Genomic DNA, 24665 nt, shown 5'->3' on the forward strand with positions numbered 1-24665 from the left:
TTGAAACTGGACGTTGAGAGGTATGAATCACAGGTGGGGTACAACTGTTGTACCCTCAGACAAAAATCTAATCCTTTAAATACTGTTCTGTAATTAAAGGGCATATGTGTAATTTGCTTCGGATCAAAGTGTCTGCCAAATAAATTCAAAACGATAATTTCCCTCCTCTCGTGATCCAAGATTTTCATAGGTATTCAAATATTAATCAGCATTATTTATTAGTGGATTTTACTGTAGCTATAATACCTCACTTTGCCCCACCTGCTCAGAGGCTACATCTCCACACCCGAGCCAGACCAGGCCTCATCCCCTCCGGTGGAGGGATCTCAGGAACCCAGGCACCAGCGAATCCCTGACTCCCGATGAGTCCAGGGAAGTTTTTGGGACCTGCCGCACTGGAGAGGTCATGGAGCTGAGGAACAGCCCTGGGTTCCTGCCAGAAAGCTTCACACACCATGACTGACGCATGCATTTCACTCCAGGTAGCTGAGAACACCATGTCCACACCCAGCCCATTGCAGGAGGCACACACTGTACTACCTGGGTGAATGTTGGCTCACACCTCTGTGTCTTCATGCGGTCTGATACAGTCACTGAGGCTGTCTGCACATGGTATGCGCGGTTGTCAGTACACCCTGCCTCTAACTAATTAGAAATTACCTTATTACATCTATAGTGTGTACTGTACATGTTGACTACTCCTGCTCTAGTGCTCTGTCATTGTGGGTTTTCACCCTGAGAGTCCTGTTAGCTTTACTGTGCTCTGCTGCGCTACGCTTCTGCTTTGCTTGCTTTGCCATGACAGCTCAGTGCGAACCGACCTCCTTCTTTGTCCCTGACCGTGAGCAGCAGTTAGGACTATGGCTGTCAGACTAAAAGGTCATGGGTTCTAGTCCAAAACGAGATGCTGTGGTTGTACCCTCGAGCAAGGTACAAACTGTTTCAGAAACCACTCTACTGTATAAATGGGTCTCCAAGTCATTACTCTAAATGCAAAGTCATTCTCACTTGTAAAATAAAGGAACAAATGCAGAAAAAAACAGTTCAAGTACAATGCAAAGTGCAACCAGTGAAGAATCATTTGCTTGATTGCTTATAAAACAGACAATTTCAGATTCCTTATCATATTTAGTTACACCGCATCCAAGTCCAGTTATTATTGGGTTAGTTTGATTTTCTGTCCACAACTTTTCATTCCTTAAATCTTGTTTGGTAAATTAAAACCCTCAGTTATAATTAACGTTAAAAATCGATATTATGGGTCTAGGTGAAGACTGAGATACAGTTAGATCACACTTGGTTTTATTAACTGGCAGAAATGTTTTTTAACATTGCTCATGTAAAACCTGCCACAACACATTCAGATTTTTATCTTCAATTTATCAATTGCTAAATTACCCCTATTTCCCTGGATTTTGTGTGATTAGTGTATATTGACACTTACATCAGTGTTGTTCTGTTAGGATTGAAAACTGCAAAACAGCACAATTCTTTACTGTTTGGATAAATTACATTTAATTTGGGAAAAATGTTTACAGGAAGATAATTTGGAGAAAAATTATTATATCTAGGCCTCAGAAATAGATTCTTCCAATCTATTGGTGGTGAGTGACTGTGCAAGTAGAATTGTATTTAATCAGGGGAGTCAAATGTTCACATAGTATCATTGAACAATTCTGTGACGTTCCCATGACAACTTGAAGGAATCAAGGAAACAAGTGGAGAAGACAATAGCTATACTCTGTTTAGCACCTTTGCAAGGATAAAATCAGAGAAGGAACAGAGGCAAAGCTGGAGTCTTTTTTATAAAGCAACTGGGTTCCTTCAAACCCCTCCTTTTTGTTGACTTAATGACTTAGAGGAGGATAACATTCAAATGAGAAACTTCTACCTGTTCAAGTTGTATGGGCTGCAAGACAGGGCTTGCTGATCCTGAAAACTGGGTCTATCTTTCTGGATTAGTATTAAAGAAAAGCCGATTATCTGGAGCTTGTGTTGGATGTTAACTCCAATTACTCCAAACCTGATAGTGATATAGGAACAAGTAAAGATTTATTCCATGCTGAAAAGAGCAGAGAGGAAACACAGCGTTTGGGCTGTGGAGCCTTCTTCGGGTGTGAAGGCTCCACTCTGAAGAAGGCTCCACAGCCGAAACATTGTGTTTCCTTTCTTCTCTTTTCAGCATGGAATGAACCTTTACTTGTTCCTTTGCAGCCTATGCATGCTGACGCAGCTACCTACTTGAGCTAATAGTGATATAGGTAACTGCTAATTCCTGTATTTACTATTTACTATGATACTGAAAGACAACCTTTCCAACTGGATGCTTCACATTCACAATGCTAATTATCTAGACTGCCACATGCTCTCAAACCACTGCAAAGCATCTGAACTCCTTTAGTGAAATTAAGGCTATATTTTAACACACCTTTCTTATAAAGGTTTTAAAAACAATACAAGGGCACCTTTTAATAACCAACAAAAACAACTTTCTTTGGAGCTATAGTCAGTAAACAGTCATACACTATTCCTGTTTAAAAATGTTTTAAATAGCATTTTGTAGCAGGGATTACATGACTTTTTCCAACAGATTCCCACTGGAAAAAACATATATCTTCAACAAAGAAACCAAAAACTGCTTTGAATGACTGGTGACACAAGAGATCAGTAAAGACTGCTTTGTATTATTGAAACCTAATAAAATATAAAAAATGCACCATGGAAATCCAGAAACAAAAATGGAAGAACTCCCCACTAAAGTAGCAAAGCAGGTCTGAAGGCAGAAAAGGTGCTTTTATCTTAGATTCATTAAATTGCATCTCTAGAACTCAAGCACCAGAAATGCTTGAAAGAACATTTATTAACACGTTTTGGGATGTCATATCGCAGCTTTAACACCTTTTTTGAAAGTAAATATAAAAAGCACACATAATCTGAAATGAACCGAAGTAAAAACTGAACTGAAGAGGAAAACATTGGCTGAGGTATGAGAGAAAGTTACTTGCCCAGGAAAACACCCCTTTTTACAGACTCTCTAAGGAACTGAATAGTCTTATCACACCTGGCATTAAGAGTCACTTGATTAGGCCTGTTGTCATAGCAGCAACCTGTTTGGAGAGATCTCCAGGCAGGAGGAAGAGTCAGAGCCCGCCCCTTCCTTACCAAATTCCATGCGCCAGTTCTAGTCCACACCCTGGTACACCTAGAATATTGTGACTCCCTCTTGATTGGCCTCTGCCCAGTGCTATTCGCCCACTCCAACCACAGCTCCGCCGCTCAGCTTGTCTTTTCTCTTCCTCGCGCTGCTCCATTATGCCAGGCCCTTCCCTGGCTCCCTATTGCCGCACACCTCCAATTCTAAACCCTAGATCTCTCCTACCGCTTGTCAGCCCCTCTTCTCCTGCCTCTCCTCGGTCTTCCTGCACCCTTGCTCGCCCTCTCCTCCTCCTCTTCAGACACTCTTCTCCTCAGGGGTGGCAGCAGCTACCCCAGAAACCAGAACTTCTCAGTCTCAGACCAAACTTCAGCGGCTGGTCAGGCCTCACCTGTCATCTCTCAGCTCTCAGCCGGCTCCTTCAGTAACTGCACTTCCAGCATCATTGTCCCTGCAGTATTTTAACTTTACTAATGAACTACCCTGCTCCTTCTTCTCTGCAGTCTCTTACCTCACCCTGCACCCCCTCTTATCTCACCCTGCACCCTCTCTTCAGCCAGACTGCCTGTACCCCCTCCACCCTCAGGGAAGGAGTGGACTAACCCAGAAATCAGACCTGCCTGGTCAGGACTCACCTGTGACCTCTCGGTTCCTAATTGCATCCTTCAATAACAGTTACTCTTTTAATTCTAAAACTGGTAATGTAATTCACTAATTGTACAGGAGAAATAACTACACAATGCTTACGTTAGTGCTTTAAATCAGCACTGTTTCAGTACTAATTTAGTTCCATGTGAGGCAGTTTCAGGTGTGTACTAGCCTCCTTGCCAATTTATTAAGTTATGTTTTTGTTTTATTGTGCTTTTTATTGATTGCTTTTCCTGTTCTTAAAACACCATGTAAACTTTGCACACATTGTAAGTTGCCCTGGATAAGGGCCTCTGCTAAGCTAATAAATAATACTAATAGACAGAGCTTCAAGATGAAGAAGGTATCATTTGCAGTGCCAGAATGAATCCACAGACCCTTCCTTGACAATTGGGAGCATTGTGTGTTTGGGAGCAGGAGGCATTTGCCTTATTAAATGTATAAATCACAGTCAATTGTTAAAACAATGTGCAGCAATAGTAAGGAAATATTCACACTCGACAGTTGTTTTTCATGTTGATCCAATCTGTTACAATCAATCTACTGAAGCAATTCATAAGAATTTAATGGAGTTTCCCAGTGCCTATCTCTATTACTGTATTTAATCTAAATGATGCACTGGAGAGGTTTAATATTCACACTTTTTCACTTTAGTAACACCCTCCTTTATTTAGCAGGACTCAAAGCATTGAGCTTCCCTTTGGATTTTCATTTAAATAAAGCTATGAAGAATCTTGTTCTTTATATTCCTTACGCATAATTTCTGACTGACCAAATATATTTGCTGTCCTCCACTTGTAAGAAATACTGACATGTTATACTGTCGAAATGCCCCTTGACCACTTTTACAAATAGGTTTTTCAAGAACCTGGGAGCTGCATCAATACATTCCAGGTCACATGTCATGCAAAGCTGATGGAAATGAATTTCTCTAATTCATAAAAGCCCACAGGCTTGAAAGTTTTAAATAAATGTCTTAATTTTATTTCCACAACAAATTCACAATGATAACCTAGAGCACTAGATAACCTATCAGCACTCTGATTTCATGTACTACAAAAGTCTATTTGACAGCAAAGAAACTGTGCCAAAAAAATACTATGCTTGACAGCTGTCAATCTGCAAATTATGTTACTCAATGGAAGCTCTTTGATGTAATGGAAAAAAATTCTGATGGTTTATTTAATACTTTATTTTTAGAGGTGCCTGCTAATCGAGATTATTCTTTACATTTAAGTGGAGAGTTCAATTTTTTAGGCTAGATGACAGTTAATGACTAAGAAAGTGAAGTTAAATGTTTGCATATTTCAGCACTCTTGAAGAAACGAATATACAGTAGGTTTGTTAAACCTAAAGACCGTGCGGTTTGTGCTCCATGTTTTGAGACATCAGGTGTCCAATGAAATTTTCAGATAAAGAATGAGGATCTCTTTACGGATGAGGAAGACAAGGCCGAGTCAATTAAATGGGCCATATTGAGGTACTGAAAGCAAAGCAGTGTCTTTACTAATGTCTTTTCCAGACCCAGTAACAGAACCAGCAAACCAGCAAATGTAGCTTGTTGAATTACAAAGCTCAGGCTTATGGGCCTCAAAATTGAGGGATCTGTGACACCACGTGAGGTTACTGGGGAGATCACGGGCTCTCTATCGTGAGCTGTTGGAAGTCCTAGCCTCTGAAATTGAGACTGTTTGAATAAAGAGGCATTTTCACAGCTATAGACATTTGAAATTACGTATCTCTGTGAACAGATATTTTCACATACAAAGTCAGTTCTTTATCCTTCTTGGATAAAGGGTTATTGACTAAACACTCAGAGGCTTGGATGCAGCTCACAGTAACAAACTATGAGTCTGGGATCGAGGCAAGCAAGGGCAAGGAAATTAACAAAGTATAAATGGCAAGCAGATCTGCAAATAGAAGTTAATAAATTAATTCTGGGCACACGACTTCTGAATAGAATGCTGCCCTCTGACCTAGAGCCTGGAGACATCTCATTTATACAGCTGTGAATATATACAGAGAAAACTGTGCTTGCTCAGTTGAACTTGTTCAAGGGTATAAGAGCAGGATCCCACCCAGAATCTGACCTCATAACCTTCCAGTTACAGGTTCAGAGCCCCTGACTACTACGGGTATACATAGACCCACAGGCATAAGCTGACAAGAGCCAATTAAAATGATAATTTTCTTTAAAAAAACATAGATCCCAAAGCCTCAAATAGCACACACAACAAAAACATACACAACCTCCAATATCTCTATTATCTAAATACATACAGTATACAGTATAATCATGTAACCTGAAGGGAAAACATTTTTAATTGTTTCCAAAAAAGTTTTACTGACATGAAATATTACATTTGAGTCCAATTGGTGGTAGATGCAAAGAACCGTGTGGATGTTTTAGTAAGGAGCATTCATCTGCTTAATGCCAAGGACACTAACTGAGCCCTCACAAAAATAATCTGTGTCATCATGTTACCACACCTGTAGAAAATCATTGTACTTTTCATAAAGAGAGTAACATCTATTTAAACAATATTGACCAGACCCGAAATGTCTTCTTTTGTTTTGTAAACCTGCTTTGTTTTCATTGAGTCATAATCATCAAAGGGCAGCACTCATGGATATAACTGCGCTTACAGTAATCAATATCACACTAAGTTACTGTAGGAGTACATGTATGGAGATGACAAAATATAGAAACACTATTTGTACGTAGTGTTAAGGTATCACCTACCGTCAGCATCAAGAGAGAAACTAAATGAGCTGCTCTAAACCTAGGATTCTTTACTCAAAGGAAAGGCCAAGAAAAGTATCCAAGAAAAGTAATTTCTTGTAGCATCTGAAGTTAAAAAAGCAGTGCACGACTCCTGATCACAGGGTAAAAACATGCACCCTTCAAAAGAGCCTAGGAAGTAATCTCCAAGGAAATTCAATAAGAAGATCTAACAGATAAGGAGTTAAACCTGGTGATGCTTCCCCCTGATTTTACATTAGTGAAGAGGCCAGCAACATTTTCTGCTCTCTCCCTTAACAACGCCAAGCATTAAGAGCAGAAGAAACCATATTACTGTGTTCCTTCAGGCAGAGATGAGCATCTCACAGGGACAGGATGCTCATCTAATTCATACAGAAAAAAAGCACAGTGCTCAGCCACAGAGGATTGTTTCCTGCAAAGCACAGCCCTCCTTATCCATTAGAGAGCATTAGGACACCCACTGTGGATCTTGTAAAGCCATGAAGTCATACGGCAAGCTTTCTTATCTCCAAGCTCAACGCCTTCAAGGAATCAATCTCTAATCCCTTTTTAAAGTTATGATCAGACCTTAAATGCCTCATTGCAGCCTGATAATATCTGTGTAACCCTGCATCGTCCATTTCCAGGAGCCAGAGAGGAAGTGCAGTAAAAATGCTTCATCCCAAGCGACCTGCACATCTAGCAGTGCAGTGATGGATCCCTGAATGCCGCTGCTCCAGACTGACCCACTGTCACACTGGCACAGTCACTCATCAGAAATGCATTCAAAATTTCACTCTGGTGTGTAAAACACACAAAAGCAAAGAACGTTAGGTGATGGCAATTTGAGGCCGATACTAAGCCACAAGAGACTTGTAAGCACTGTTATTCTAATGCAATTCAGTATTTTTGTGGAGTCCCAGTTTTAATTCAATTATCCAAAACATTCATTCGTGATCAGAGTAGATCCACCTTCCTGCAGAAACCCATTGGGAAAACAGAAATGTCCACCGAGTCAGCCGCTCCCGGCCTGTTTGCTCTCACCTTCACGTAGTGCACCAAGTTCTCCTGCTCGTTCACTTTATACGTTTGGACACCCATTTCCTTGGCCACACGGAGGATTCGGTTCTGGGTGGGGCCCACATAGGCGCCTCCAAGATCCACATACTGACAGGGCTTGTTCTGGATTCAACAAAGGCAGAAGGCGATGATTAGAGGAGTGCTGTACCTTTCTACAAGACAGCATTTACTGAACAGTTTTTACTCCTGTAATACAAATCAACAAATACATCATGAAAACCTACGTGCACGTACAGGATGCAGGAGCTTGTACCTGGCCACACAATTCTAGGAGGCAAAGTAGATTACAGAGTTGACCAAAAAGCTGACAGTAATCAACTCGCAGTAAGTGCTGAACCTTGACCAATATGTTGAATAGTTTTGGGGAAACAACACAAAAATGCAATAGATTTTTTATGGAACTGCCAAAAATTATAGGCATATCAATTTTTGTTTCAGTGTTCCTTCATTTCCTGCAGTCCTCGAACAATATCAGGTTTGCTGTTTGTGTTTTTTGATAATAAATTACAAGTCACCTTCCTTTGTCATGACTCCCATGCATCAGGTAAATCGCACTGGCCTCCATTACCGCTACTGTCTGAGTGAGGGAACTGTCTGAGGACAGTATACAGTCACAGCGAAAATGATATGGGCAGTCAAAAATAACTGAGAAACTCCCCCCAGAAAACTCAGAAACCCCAGAGAAAATAATGTAATTTTCATTTGTCAAAGATTAATTTGATTCACTTAGCAATTTATTTTCACAGTACAATAAAATCAAATAAAATGTAAATAACATTATTTGCATAACATGAATAATAATACTGTACAAAGATGAATTTTGAACTATAATTCATGTTTGCAGAGGCTGTAAACAAATTGCTGTTGCTTTTTTCCTTTTGAAAAATGGCATGAAAATGCCAACTGAACAATCTAAAAACGCATCATATTTGGCTGAGTAAAAGCTCCCCCCTTAAAGCAAGGAATCACAGTCCACCGGGATTATACTGGTGACTGACCTCCTGTATGAACGACTGGGACTTCTCTCCTCCATCAAAGTCATACATCCTAATTCGGGACTCACAAACTGTGAGGCATCAATGCTAATCATGACATCATCATACTGTCACCACGAAAGCCACAAATATTCAAAAATAAAACTTCACCTGCATGCTTACTTAAAATTCTCCTCATGATTTATTCCTCTCAATTTGATTTAGATCAAATCTTATCAAAACCATCGATGGCTGAGTTATAATCCCGTCCGAGGAAATGTTTGACCTTTTTAATTCTTATTAAAAAGGGATGGGAGGGGTGTTACAGCAACACTAATTACCCATTGGATCTCTTACATCTGTGACCTGAAAGCTTTGGAGAATTTAACTGTTCTGCTTTCTTATTACACATGTCAGTTGTCCAGGTAAAGACCTGGCCACACAGGAACACTCTTCATGCCTGCCAGGTGTCTTACCTGCACAGTGAAGGTCCGTCCACCTACTCTGTTCCGAGCCTCCAGGACCACAGGGTTCAGGCCTGACTCCACAAGCAGTTTTGCCGCAGTCAGACCTTTCAATGGAACACACACAAACATAAGGAGATTAGAAACGAGGCCATTCAGCCAATCTGCCATGGTGGGATGCTACTAGAGAAGTGAACCCGGGACCTCATCTAACTGTTTCTTGAAGGAAGCCAGAGTGTCTGCTTGCACCGCCTGATAGGTTAGCTTGTGTTGCATATACCCACAACCCTTTGTGTAAAGAAATGTGTGCTTCCAGGTCTCAAATCTTCAATGCACTTTCTTTGTACTTTCCTCTTGTGTCCTGTGTTACTTTGTGAATTTGAATAGGTGGATCAGAGGCCTTTGAAGTCTTCTGTATTCAAGACATATAACAATAGTCAGCTGTCTTCAAAGAAGCATTTGTGAAAAATGAGCAGGGTGCACCACAGGCAGAGGAAGACCTGCTCAGAACACCTGCATCTCTTGCTAATATCACATACCTTGATGTTAAGCATTTCTTGACAGAAACCTCAGCCAAGAATTTACCTTAATTTTCATACCAATAATAAACAAAATGTAGTCATCCATTTTGGAATTTCTGTTTTGATATTTTTGATATTTTGAAGAGGTATATATTTTTATTTAATTAATAGCCAGTTTACAACTGCCTCTCTGCAAAGCAGTAGCTGCAACTGTTAAACCACATTTGTCTTTCCTGTCATCTAGAAAATGTGACAATGAAACAACCTCAGAAATATGTATCAGAAATTAGTCATTAAAATCTCACATTCATTTAAGGAGGTTGTGGCAACTGCAACAGGCTTTCTGTCAGCAAAGAAACTGTCTAAACACACAAACCTTGAAACTTTGCAATATTAAGTGAAACAAAGAACGTTGACAACATCTGCATTAAATAAATTGCTAATTTATTTTAAAAATATTTTAAAAAAGGAGTTAATAAAAATTTTGCCCAGTGCTGGTATCTTTCAGGATTATCTTTTAGAACATTTCAGCACCTACATATCTTCAGTTGTTTAACATGCACAATTTCTGCACAAAAAGGATTTCAGTATAAGAAATATTTAGGAAACAGAGGCTGCTATAATACAATAATAGGAAGCCTGTTTTCAGAACTTTAATGCAGAAGTGAAAGCACTTCCATTGCAGTGGCGTAAGAGCTTGAAAGCATATATATTCAGAGTCATGGTAACTGGAGGGTCTTACAGACGGCGAGGTTTGTAAGGGCTCTGGTTTCAGATCAGATGACCACAAAGAATGTCTTCCCTCCACACAGCAGGATCTGAAAGCCATTAGCTCTGCAAACCTCTCACCAGAAAGTTCAACTACAGTTTTGATGTTGCAATCTGATATTTAGTACACTTCACATCAGAGCCTAATAATTTCAGCTCCAAGACAAAAACAAAACAGGAAAAGGCGGGGTTTCCCTCCTCCCGTCATCTTATCTTAACATGCTTAACATCAAAACATCAAAAGCCGACTTTCCAATGACATTTCAAGGAAAACACTTCAGTTTGCAACTGGAGAAGCTTTTTCAGAATAGACTCTAGAGTCTAGAGAGTAAAAAAAACACAAATCTTTCCAGAAACAGCCAATTGCTATGGAAATATATTGGAGAATATTTCAGACCAGAGTATTGCACACTGGAAGAACACATGAGTGTAAGTCTGAAGGTCTAAAAAAAGACTTGAGAAAACAGAAGATAATGTAAACAGCCCCTGGCCTGTTTTTGAGCCCATGTTCATTCTTGGGTCCATTCCAAATCCTAGAGTTAAAGATATGCTGCTCAGAATGCTGTACTGTATAGAAACAAGCAAGGACAGCAAACAAGAATTCCAGATTTTTTCTTAGATTGTGTCCAATTTTGTTCACCTTGTTTACCTTGACTGAATTCTGACCACCACTGTAAATCTGTTACCATTTGCATTTTCCTGTTTTTATTATTATTATTATTATTATATTATTCAAATATTGAAACAAACTACAATTCACAGAATGGAAGAATAATGCAAAAGGCCAAATTCAAAATGAAAAAATACAGAAAAACACTGAAATGCATTTGTACAATGAATGTTTTTAAAATTTGTTTAAAAACATTCATTGTAGATTTAAAGATATTGCGGTGTGTGCCATACGGCAACATGGACTGACTGAAATATACTGAGATGCACATGAATTGAACTTCGCAATGTATAGAATTATAGTTTTTTTAATGCTTTTGGATGTTTTCTTTTCACTTTAGAAAACAGGAAAAACATTTTAAAAACAAATGACATTGCACAACCATCCCTTTACATTATAAATATACATCATACATGAAACTTTTTCTGCCTGTTTTTTCACATCCTTAAATCTATTTCTTCAAACTTTGTGACTGAATAGGGTAGGAAAATGGTGTTAAGGTAGTGTTTTCTACACTCTCTAAACCTGTTTACATTATGGCTAAAACATACAAGCAGGGATAACAGTTGTACATATACCTGTCATTTGAATGTTTATGAGACAGAATTATCCCTGTACATTGACATGGTCTCCCTGTCTTTAGGCAGTGAAGTGTAATAGGAAACCCAATAGGGCAATCCTATTCAGATTTTAATTTAATTTTAATTTTAGATTTTAAATTGAATGGTCCTTAAATTTGCTCTGTTTTCCCAAAATTTGCCAGTAACTCTGGGTAAAGCTAATTATGCACTGTTCGTTAAGGTATTCTCAGTGTGGAGAGAAAGACAGCCCTAAATTGCTCCAGGCAACCACTGTCCTCGCTGTAATCTAATCACACACTCAGTTTTGCACATAGACTCATAATTACATCTGTCGCTTACCATCACCAAACACTATAACTGTGATTGAGCTCACATCCCAAAAGCTGGGAAAGGGGTCTCTCCGTCATCGGGTTACACTAGAACCAACAGAGATTTTTGTAAAGGAGGTTAATGCTGAATAAGGTCAAGACCAAATCAGCCAGACCTCAAGCCCTTCTGACCATGGCAGATTCCAAATGTTTTACTTGCTGGGGGCTTCATGATTTTAAAAGAACTCTAGTCTGCCTAACGGAAAGCCACCATCTAATATCGGGAATATATTATGCAGGCAGCAGATGCCTTGGTGCAAACTCTGCTTGTTGCCTTTGCAAATGCGTCTCTGTGGATATTAAAACCATTTCATTTGCAAGTAAGCATCACACTCTATCTCTATCTCTCTCTCATATCTTGAATGCTTGGGCATTTCATTTTTAGGACATACTGTACAGTAGTAGGACATATTTACATACCTAAAGCAGAACCAGCTGGACACAAGACTCAGATCAAATAGCATTCTATCGAGTTCCACGGTCTGGTCTTACTGGCCACTTGTCTGTAACCCATCTTGTGCTCTTATGCTACTGTCTAATTTTGCTTCCGTTAGTTTTGCAGCTCAGTGCAAGAATTTTCCATGGCAGCTTCCTGCCATGAATCTGGAACAACCGTACTGTGCATTGTATGAAGTAGCTGCTAAAACTGTTTTCAGAAGCCAGCTTATGAAAGCAAACCAAACCTCATTAATTCACTGTTTCGTACGCTGCAACCTAGTCTTTTGTCGTTTGCTGCTAATACATTATGCTACTGTAATAAATCACATATTACACAATCTTTTATATATATGTGTATACTGTATATTAGTTCAGATGTCCCTGTCTCTTACATTTAATTACAGCAATGTTATTTAGAGCTTTGCCTCAAGCACCATATTAAGAAGCTCAATGGTTTACATTACTCTACTATTAAACTTATTAGAGGTGCTTCTTACCAGATTCAACCCTGTGACCTTTGCACTGGAACTGTATGGTTCAGATGAGCTGACGAGGAAATGCAAAAGGAACTGAAATTAAGACCAATTCCTTCCTGTGAGATAGATTTGACTCATGTCTGAAACCTGTTCTATTTTACGTGTGCATTTATACTTTTTTCCTCTTGGGGTTTAGGGCGCAACATTTCTTTTGTTGCAGAGGTGGGGGTTTCATGGCCGGGTCACTACTGCAAAAGAGAAAATGAGGATTGATACGGATAAAGAATGACTTTGATTTGTACAGCACTAATCATCCCATAGGATTCCAGCAGCCATTCTGCATGAGGAGCCTCATTGCACAGCAGAACAAATGAAGAAATAAATAATCAGCTTTTCCAGTTGATGAAAAGGGTACTTCACATAGACCAGATTGAGCAAACACAGGGTACAGTAGAACTCACCAGGTTCCAAGGGTCAAAACCACAGCTCTTACAAAGAGCATGTTAATAATAAACATGTAGTATGGATCTCAGCTAAATGTCTCATGCAATGGACAGCACTTCCTTCAATATGTCGCCATACTGGGACACTGGCTTTGGAAATTCTGTTCCAAAGTAGGGAAGAGCACCACCTACTGGTCACTAAACACCACTTACGGCAGCAGCTCATTTTATCTTGGAGGTCCACCACTGCTTAGCTACTGAGATTGTATTTCAGTGTTACTATTATGTACTGTGGCGACAGTTCCAAAACGGGACACAGCTGCACCCAGGCAGGCCCAACCCTGAGCCCACAGGAATTTATAGCGGGCGAAGGTCTTTTACCATATCAAATTCCTTATCCCTGCGCACTGCCCACACCTGCAAACTTCGTTCTCTCGCAATGAGGTACGCCTCCCTGTTTAAAAAAAATTCTGTTCTTTAAAAACATCCACTATCATGGAGATGATGTGTAAAGTGCAATTCTTTGGTCACCACGGCATTTTCTACTCAGGATACAGGATTTGTAGATGCATGATGACATGAGATGATTAAAGGTATTTATAACATCCAGGTCATAAATACACACGTGCATTTCAGAATCACTGGGTTTGTTTAGATATTGTCACGGATGTCGGAGGGGCAAGCCAGGGAATGGCCAGGAGAGCAGTAGAGACCCTATGCATAGCGGTAAAAGGGGCAACAAGGGGGTTAGCCCAGGCTCAGGGGGTCGGACGATGTCGGTATAGAAACCTATGCCCTCAGGCCACGGACGTGGGGCGACCTGGTGCTAGGCAGATCTGACAACATACATACCCTCAATGCTAAGCCAGGAGCAGAGCAGACACAGGAAGTAAGTAGGCTACACAACAAGACACACTGGAAAGACATGAATAATCACAGGGAACTAGGAACAGGACAGAAGTAGAGCGCTCTCTAGGTGCACAGGGCGTGACAGATATCTGAAATGCTGCCAGTTGGGAATCACAATGCCAGAAGAAGGGGGCTGGACAGTGTGAGTCCTGGGTACGGAACGGGCACAAGGGAGACGCCTACTGTCTTAGCCTCTCCATAATGTTTACGGAAGAGCAGGCACAGTCGCTGGCACCGCACTCTCGGCCTGAGCCCTGCAGTCCTCCAGCTGCGCAATGCTGCTCAGGAGACCCTGGTCTGGGTCAGCTGATAATACTCTCTACCTACGTTGCTCCTTGACCAGAGAAGCCGATTTGAATCCTTGGAAACAGCATTGTGTGCATTTCAAAAATGTCCTGGAAAGGGAAAAGCTCACACAGGACTTTGCTAGTTCTCATCAGCACAGACCTCAGGTATCCAACCCTGGTGCCGCAGAGAGGTATGAAAAGAAGAACTACAAGAAGTCACTTGTGCGAAACATATACGAGTATATGCAGGCAAGCAGAAATAGGATCCATCCTTCCTCCCAGATTTCTATTATAAACGTGTTAGAATTCCATTTCAGTTGTTCAGTTAGATCCTAGTAAATGCGAGAGGGATGTCACATGCAGAGTATATTTGACGTGGCTGGGGGTTTCCTGATGGAGAGGCTGCCAAGACCCATCCAAAACCATATCCAGAAACACAGATGCAGAATTCAAAACACTGAGCTAAGAGTGAGTCAGCTAGGCTGCCGTTTCGCTGGAACTGAGCAGGGTTTCAACCAATCACGACAAGTAACAGAACCAGTAAGACGCAGGCTTTGGGTGGTATGACTGGGTTCAGACGCAGGTGCTTGGGAAGCACGTATGCCACAGGCGACAGGACAGAATGCAGGTATAGGACAGAATAGGAACCACTTGCTGACGTGTGCAGGATGTTATTTCCTTGGTTTCCCGGTTTCCCACGATGCCGTATGAGCGAATTATGACAACGTCTGCATTGTGTTTGTACCAGTTGCCGTGGTGACTTGGCTTCACCTGTGCGGACGCAGGAGACGCAGACGTGGTGGCAGCAGAAAGCGCTGGGTGACTGGATGAGTAGCTTGATGGGAAGTATAAGGAGACTCCCAGTGAGCAGGCAGCTGTATGAGCTAGACTGAGATTGGATTTCTGTGGCTACTTCAGAAGCTGGTGTAAACTGGAAGAGATGCTGGCCCGAAGAGTAGCCAGATGTGCAAATTTCAAGCTGAATCACCCAAGAAAGGGGGGAATATTAGCAACGCATGTGGCTCGAAGCATGGGAGGGGAAAGAGTTGAAGGCCTGTATGGACCAGTTGGACACCAGCGGAGGAAGGGAGAATGGTGGACGGAAACACATCTGTAGCTGCCTAGGCTGGATTACTAGGGACAGCATGGGGGCTAAAGAGGAAGTCCGGGGCTGGTACAAACTGCCTCTGTGCGCTCTCAGCCATGGGGCAAAGTGGCAGTCAGTGACCGGGGACTTCTGAGGTAGACTGAGAAAAGAAGGATGGAGGCTTGGGGAGAGACGAAACAACGTCTAAAAACTGGGGCCGAAGGTGCAGTAGGTTGGACGTTCGACCAGAAACAGAGTGAGGAGAGGGGAAGAAGGAGAATGGAGTGGGAGAGAGTAGGAAGAGAGACAAAATGGAGGAAAAACTGCCAAGGGGCCAGCTGCTGGGAGGTTTTGCAGGCTTGATGATATCAAGAGACCTGAAAGAAAAGCACAGATTGTACGGAGGGCGCAGAGCTGCTGTCTTTAGAGGGAAGCAATGAGGCTGTTGAGACAAAAGCGATTCTGATCCTGGATGAATGCAACGGAGGTACGGTCTCTGGAACACCGAACGTGAAACACGTCTGTCTGCGGTGGAGCGAGACACAAAGTCTTCACATGAGAGAGATATGCTACAGGAAGTACCGGGTGCAGTTATATGCTGGCGAGTGGAAGCGTGCCAGGTTAGGATCCAAATTTCCTCCTGAACTTCTATTTTAACTTCTAATTCCATTAATAGTAATATGTTGTGGTGCTTTCAGATTTCTTTCAGAGATGTTTCATTCTAAAAGGCTTTCTTCTAAAGATAAAGCTTTGATTAAAGTAACTTTGTTTTTAAAGGTCAAGGTCTTTATAAATATACTGTATAAATTAAAGGGACCTTTGAAATCTTTTATTCACTGAATCTTGTATTCTAAAGGGAAGTCATAAAGCACTCTAATGCACTTTACCTACCTTTAGAACACACATCTACTGCCTCGGTACCTTGATCAGACAACCTAATACATTCCTTTTTACAGAATTGCAGAATGGATCCATAATCACCAAAAATAAAGATAATTTTCAAATGCACTTAGTACAGACCAAAGTCCTTTGTAGTGTTATTTTACACAAGAGTACAATTTAACCTGCCAGCAGACAAAAACAACGAAAAATTACAAACTAAAAAAACAGATTTATATGAACACAATATAAGGCACAGAGAGACATGCTTCAAACAATATGCTGAACCTACCAAAATCATGACAATTCTTGAAATTCAAACATCAAAGGCTGATTTAAAATTACTTTTGATATAACCTTCTTCTGGAAAATTGAATACAAAATTACTGTGGAATACAAGGCTAACTGTAGCATTTTCTTTATATATAATATTTATATAACCTTACAAACATACATACATACAGTATACACACAGAATGTCATGTCTGACTGAAGAAAGTGATGCCTACACCAGCAACAATATTCTAAAGTGTCAAACTGTTAAACTGAGGGTCTGTGTAAGTTGTTGAACTCCCATGAGTTTAGACTTACAATTTCACAACACCCAAGAACTGGAAGATGTTTACTGTGGACTGTATCTAGGTCTAGTAAGATCTGACGTAGCCCTTTCGGCTGAGGCCCAACCTCCTGGCTGTGGGACAAGGAGGCTGGAACCCCCCGCAGAATGAAGGGTGACCAAGGGGCAGCTGCACAAACAGAGATGGGGTGGAGAAGAGAGGTCTGGGGCAAAATGCAAAAAGTAGAGGGATTTGCGTGAGATAATACAGCTTTGAGAAACGACATCAGGAATGATCATGACTTAGAACAGCCAGGGAGAAAGGCATGTTTTTTGTCACATTTCCTGAACATCTCTTAAGAGTCTCCATTTCTTAAAAAGAACTTACATCTGTGAAAAGAAATCCACTCCAACACTTCCTACAAGTCACTTTTTAAACACAAAGTGGAATCTGTCTCTAAACGAAACAATTAGGGACGGTTTCAATCACTGGGGCAGTTTGGCGTGGAACACCTTTTGCCAAGCAATGGTGATGGCTTTTACCTGAACAGAACCATGTGGGACATCGCAGTGTGCTGCTCCAGCTGCAAGAAATCACTGTGCATCTGGAGGATCTGTAAGCCCAGGGAAAATTCACGCCCTAAAGGAGCCTGTGTTCCCCGCACTGCCTGCACTGGAACAGAACAATCCAACATCAAAGAGCTGCTCTGAAAGCTCGTCTTCAAAAAGTGAAAAGGATGTCGCAGTAGTTCGTTCGGTCTCTACCCTCCCCCCACCCAAAGCCCTCCCCATCACCTCAATATCTAGAGGCTTCTGCTGACCTAATTATTTAGCTTGTGCAACAAGACCCACAGTTCGCTTTTATTTCTGTTCCCACAGGCCGCACCATCACAAATAATTCCTTTGTAGAACTACCACAAGTAGGTCAACGATCACTGTACTTTCTTTACAATCGATAAAGCTGATCCATTTAATCTGCAGTCAATCTCGAATTTCCGAAGTCGTCTTTTCCTTCTTCAAAACAAGTCATGAATTGTCTGTTTGCGACTCTTGAGCTTCCTAGGAACTGAAAAAAAGTTGCAAAATGTGTGTTTTCTTGTATTTTGTTCCTCTTCCTTTTCTGAATTTCAGTTAAACAGCACGGGCTTTGCACTACAGAGTATGCATTGGATCTTTAAAAAAAGCAGACAAATGCACCAAAACTTCCACAGTCAGAATATTTTTTTTTCTTTTTAGGTTGCAACTTAACTCTGTGGAACTGAACTCCGCTCACTGCTCTGTGTTTGCTGAGGGCAATCAACCTTGATCATGCAGAAAACATTGAAACATTTTCTGGATTTAATTCAAGCCAAACTAATACTGAAAGCAGCTGCAAGCAGTGTCAAAGTAAAGCACTTTTCACTTTTGCCTCTCTCAGTCGCTGCATGCAGCTGGATGCTACTCCATCAGCATACTGGAGATGCAGGCCTCTGGCAGTTTCCATGGCAACCGCAAATGCAGGGATGTGCCTAGTTGACAGAATTGAGCGGAAAAATTGCTGTTAAATTGTTTTCTCTCCCTCTGCTAAGAAACAGCCTTTCATGAAAAATTCAGGGAAAGGTACACATGAACATAGCCTTATCGTTTCAAAAACCTGACCTCCGCGTTGTTGTTTTTCCTCTTATGTTAAAGTTATTTCCTCAGGAAAAACAAAAATCCTGACTATTGCAAAAAAATCAGTAAAGTATTACATTTTGGAGTACTGCTGTTTTGCACTTGCATGTCTTCAAATCACAACACCTGCATTTCTCTTTGTAAAGAAATTATTCAAATTGGTCCCGTTTTCTAACCAAAATGTGCATAAAATTAAAGGAAGTAACACTTTCAGAAGATTCATGAATAAATATGTTTAAGATAAACTCATTACCCAGTCAAACTAGACATTTTCCAGAATGCCACCTCCATTGAGTGGATCTCTGTTGGATTTTGGTGAAGAAAGCTATAGACGACCAAGAAACAAAGCTGCTCTTCATGCAGTATGATTTCGAGAGCCAAAAAGGGAGTCAGCTACCTAATTTAACACAGGGGTTATGTTGTTGTTGGATAAAATCCAGTCTCGTAGAAACAGAGCAAAGCAAGGGACCTCTGAGATAAAGCAACTCTTCAGCTGAGAAAGAAACAAACATAAATATATAAATAAGTACATAGAGTACAAACCCCTGACCTACTGTATGTTTTTTTTTTACACAGGATGGTTGACATTTGCCTGTTTTCCCGGAATATAAAATGTTATCATTGCACACAAAATAAAAATGTCAGGAGTTCCGGCAGTGGTGAAGGCAAAGTACAATACCAGTGGGATTCGAACAAAAATTTGCCTTCTGGGACACAATCCCTAGCTTTGTAATAACCAACCACTAATAGGCTTATGCAGTGCTCTATTAAAAGCATTACTACAACCTCTCTTATGACTGCTGTAATCATCTGGAATGACCCTGTAACACGGAAACTTCGAAGGAATTTAGGCTCTGGCAGAAGCGGTAGTGAGAGTATCGTCAGTACCAAATTTCCTACAGAAATCAGATGCTGCACATATACAGGGAAGTACCTCCTCTACACATTCCTGCAATTCTGCTCTTACTGGAATCCTTGGATGCCATGGGGAAGCCCTTAGGAGATGAAAGAAACCCGACAGGTTATGTCAAAATCACCCAGCCAACCTAGTCCCCCACCTTGCTGTGTGTGAAAATTCCATGGTTAATGTAGGTGATTCATCCATCCATTAGAATTTCAGGTGTCGGTTTTAAATGCTTACAAGGGGATTCTCAATGAGAAACAGCCCTAGAATCCCCATGTAACATACTGTACAGCGACACTCCACCAATGGTCTAATCAGTACAAGGATGTCTGACCCTGCATTTGCTAGTAAATGTGTTCGCTACCTGCATTAAACTTAAATGCAAAGTCTTTTACACACATTGTCAGAATTGGTTACATAAATCCTAAATAGTCCAGAGGGAGAATTACTGCATTTAAAATCACCCAAGCAAGCAATCACCAGGGAACAAAGATTCCGGCTTTCCGGGGTCATTTCTGAAGCTGGGAATCCACTTGAGAGCAACTTTTAGAGCAAAGACCTTTGCCAAGGGCACTTGTTCCTGGGCAGTTGGATCTATTTCTAGGGATTCCTGAGCAGGTCTGTGTGGGGATTTTCAGTCTTCTAACAAAGCCATTTCAGCATCGGCTTCAATTATTTTCTTAGAAGCTTTGATGAGGGGGAATGTTTCATTACATTACAAGCCCTGGCAATCACCTTTATGAGGTTATTGCCTCTTGTTGCTCTAATCACCACCAAAATCAGATTATCGCCTGTTGAGCTGAGAAAACAGGAACCGACATCAGCCACCATTAAGACTCCTGAGAGATGGCCATAAAACCTGAACTTTCTGCTTTCGACCACAGACATACAGGAGTCTACCAAAGCACTTTACCTGAGATGGTTAGTAAAAGTATGAAATATAGGATTAGCAATGACTACATGAGCTGTAAGGTTTTGATCTATTTGCTCATTTCTGACACGCAAGTTGTATTGTTGTAGTTACCGACATTCGCACAAAAGTTACAATAGTAACGTCACTTGGACCAAAGGAGGATCAGCTGTGTTTCTGGGTTGAAGATGCACACAGTTTATGTCACCACTTTGTGGCAAAAAAGGAGTTGTTGGCTTACAGTTAGAAGGAGGTGGAAGTGGATATAAGATTTTTTAATTTTATCAGGGGAGTTAAATGGGATAAGGATTAGTAAAGGCAGTGAGCAATCTGTGTACTGAATATCTCTCTGAAGTTTAAGTATGGGGAAATGATTATTTAAGTTCTTTTACTATTACTATTACTTACTTTTCCTAATATTTATATACTTTCTGATTTCTGAAAAAAACGTGATGTTAAATTTGTAATATATCCTTGAGAGCTGCCAAACTCTCAAGGTTTGTACAAAGTGAGAGGGAAAAGTTTTTTCATCCTTTGTCACTACATCTTTGATAATTTACAAAGGTTTACATTAAAATACTGCAGGAGGCAGAAGTAAAATTTAATTCCAGTCAGACATTTCCCACAGTCTAAGCCTGCCAAGCTGAAGCAGTAACAATAGCAGTGTGTTATGTTGGACTGCATAAGCAGTGATTAAGTAGCGAGCTAGAATAGGCTTTTCTTTCTCTTCTTTGTTATAAACTCTTTGGAAAGCAGTGACAACATTTTGAAGGTGCTGTTTTCTTCCTGGTGGAAAACCATTAACCCTTAGAGCAATATGCTTCGATGTTGGAGCCCTTGTTAGAACTACAGAGTTAACGAGGAGCTAAAATTCAACATTGGAAGCTAATAGTGAAACAGAAAGAATGTTTCACATCGGATGGTGTCTTCTGAACCTCTTTTCATGTTTGCTGGTATTGTGCTTATTTGTGTTTATTGTATTTCTTCTTTCATCGTCAGGTAAACCAGGTAAACGTTAAAATCCTGTTCGTTACAATGTTATAATGCCAAGACACATTGTTGTGTCAAAAGTTTAAATGACGTTAAAATTAATGAGGTGTTCAGGGCTTTCACTGGGATTTCTAGTCACTGTGGACAAGAGAATTAAAGTCCCCTTTAATTCTCTTAGAAGCTAGGCAATATTCCAGAAGGTAAACCTGCCCCTCTTCCAAATATATGAAGCAGACTTCCAGTCTTGGCTTGCTACACCACACTGATAAATCTCCTTACAAAAGGTTATAGACTCATAAAGAAGAAAACAACAGAGACAAATAAGCATGTATCTTTCAGACATGGAAGTACTGTGTGGGCAATGGGTTTGAGTGTAATGTTACTCCTGTTTTACAATATACAGTATTTGCAAAGCTGATAACCAAATGAAAAACCTCCACCCACATCTGACCAAGCCAAAATCACAGATTTTAAGAAAAGTGAGGGTTTTGATTGCTGCTAAAAAAATGTTTTAAGGTCAAAAAGCATTAGGGTCAGGTTTAGACCTTCAGTTTGTCACTATTACTGCTCAACATCATAATCACCAGTTCCGCCTGCACACTAAGCAACACAAGCACTTTGCAGAACACACACATATAAAACCAGCAGTGCAGAACTGTTTTATGAAAAGAGCAGAAATGTCCTGTATTAATCTGAAAAGCACATGAGAATCATAATATCTAGATGCCAGGTTTTAAAGCAGAGACACCTGGCTCTGAGTAAGCGAGATGTGCTGTATTTTCAATTGCAAGACATTGTCAAACACCGAACTACAATTGAATAGCTACTTTCTGTGCAAATGGGAAACATGAGAAAGACCCAGCTGCATTTTTTTATTTTTAACACAGCACAGATAAATGCACTTTACAGTGATAAAAAGCTATTCTTCATTCTAAAAAGAAATATCTAATTATCCATGGTTTTCTCATTTACAGATGTTTGGCCAGCTGCAGTCACATAGTTACTTCACACATTTAAACAGAGCAGAATTTAAATCACTGAGGCCACAGCACATGGGTTATATTTAGACTACACCAGTGTTTTTTAATACTGGGATCACTGAGATTTGTAAATAGAGTACAGTATTTTTATATTATATATAGTTAATGCTGTAAAATAAATCTTATAATTATAAAAATAATGCCATAAATGAAGTAGCTGTCTATGCAACAATAATTGGATATATATTTTGTTTATGGCATTATTTTTATAACTACAAGGGCAGTATACAGTATACTGTGCCTCTTCCCTCACATTTCAGTATAAAGGTAGGCACAGCTGAATTTTGTGTTCAAGAGGCTGTCAAAAAAGATGACAGCCTCTTGAATCGTTTTTGAGCAATTGTTTTTGAGTCATAAACAGAACTCTTTTTGAGTAATTGAAGAGTGAGCTGCCCTTCTCAGTATCTGAATAACAGTCTCAGATTCCAGTTTCCTGACCACTTCCAGAGCCACTTTTGGTAATCAGTTAACAATGCTTAAAATAAGGCTGGAGCATTTCAAACTAAGTAAGCAGCGAATTCCTCTGTCACAGATGAAAACTGTGTATTTTAGGCATTTTAAACTTCACCACTAATGTTCTGTTCTCTTCTTCACTAAAGTCAAGAATGACATTAGGCTCATTAAAGAATTGAAAAGAAAATAAACACAAAGGCCATGTCTTTCAAATAGTTGTCAATGAACAGTCTCCTCTCCCAGAAGTATCCTGGCTCTGCACGACATGTTCAATGTCACTCAAACACAGTGAGAAAGGAAGGGAGCAACACAAGGAACCAATGTGGTCAAAATGGCACCAATTGAAAGTGGCATTCCAGGACTGAAACATACAAGTTCAATACCCCCATTAAAAAAGGAAACCAGCTGTCATATCCCTTGTGAGGGAAAACCACCGGTTAAAAATAAAAAGACTACGAAACGAAAACGGGACGAAAATGGGTTTGGCTGTTTGCCTTAAAAATAACAATTGAAATAACATTTACAAGAAAAGGAGCTTATATCACATTTATAAGACAGTCAAGGACCATCACCTCTGACTTTTTGTGGCCAGCTTGTACACAAATGAAGCATTTCTTTCCTACATCTTCCCCTTACCGACCAATCAGAGAGCTCCTTCTTATCTTGAGCTCCTACATGCTAAGATACGCCCACACCTGCTACACCCCTACCATACAAGTATTACCAGTGATGTTTCCCAATTTTTATTCCAATTAGAAATAACAAAAACAAAAACAAAAAAAATGATTTTAAAAGTATATTCACGTGTGACAGCCATTGAACACATTTATTTCCACTCCGGTGACTAAGCAGGCATTCCAGCTCATTAAGTGCGCGAGTTCCCCGTAAACTCACTGGGACGACTGTACACATGTCCAAGATGGTGAAGCCTTTGTGTTTTCAAAGGTTAGACGCGCACTCTCACACAGACAACCTGAATGTGATCTAATTTAGGGTAAAAAGAAATTAGAGCGTAAGGATTTTTAAAAGCAAATATGTTTTTAAATTATTATCCTAAGGGGACTCTGTATTGGCCCTGATTGAGCTCTATGGTCATGGATTTGAGCCTGAGTCACTAGCCCACGGTGACTGTGATTCCCCCAAGTGGCCTAGGCACAGTTTCCAGAGCGCTGTTGAGGGAGGTCTGGGATGTAACACTGACCCACTACGACTTCTTGCAGTGACCTCTGTGAAAAATGTGACGCAGCCCTACTCGGCTCTATCTCTACTGTCAAGCACATGGAGCTGACAGTGTGAACTGAGGAGTGGCTCTGGGGCTGGGTGTGTCATCCAGTGCCTCTTTCTCTCTCGATGGAGCACAGCAGTCCTGAGGCAACTGCCAATCCCAAACCCGGGTGGGCATATAATTAAAAAAACAAATAAAGACTCCAAATAATATACAGATACTGTATATTCTCACACTGGCAAGCTGATACACAACACTCTCATACAGAGCTTCAGACTGTTCAAACTGTAACGATAACAGTAGGCAAGGCTGGGCGCTGAGGAGTCTGGTGAGTTCAGCTAAACGATGCTGCAATTTCTCATGCGAGAAAATCCATCACATCACTCTGCTTCCAATTCCAACCCAGTTCAAACCTCGCTCAGTGATTACATTGCTAGTCCTGTC

General features: G+C 40.5%; 1 protein-coding gene across 1 annotated transcript in view; it reads right to left on the reverse strand.

The window, feature by feature from the left end:
* Window positions 1-24665, reverse strand: part of maoa (monoamine oxidase a) — a 51215-nt gene that overhangs the window by 21608 nt on the left and 4942 nt on the right. The window contains exons 2-3 of the mRNA XM_088914838.1: window positions 9076-9170; window positions 7590-7727 (exon numbers count right to left, since the gene is read on the reverse strand). Of these exons, the coding sequence (XP_088770964.1) occupies window positions 7590-7727; window positions 9076-9170 (233 nt within the window). The remainder of the gene's footprint in view (window positions 1-7589; window positions 7728-9075; window positions 9171-24665) is intronic.

This window comes from Atractosteus spatula, chromosome 4 (genome assembly GCF_055471065.1).
Source record: "Atractosteus spatula isolate fAtrSpa1 chromosome 4, fAtrSpa1.hap1, whole genome shotgun sequence".
Classification (NCBI taxonomy): Eukaryota; Metazoa; Chordata; class Actinopteri; order Semionotiformes; family Lepisosteidae; genus Atractosteus; species Atractosteus spatula.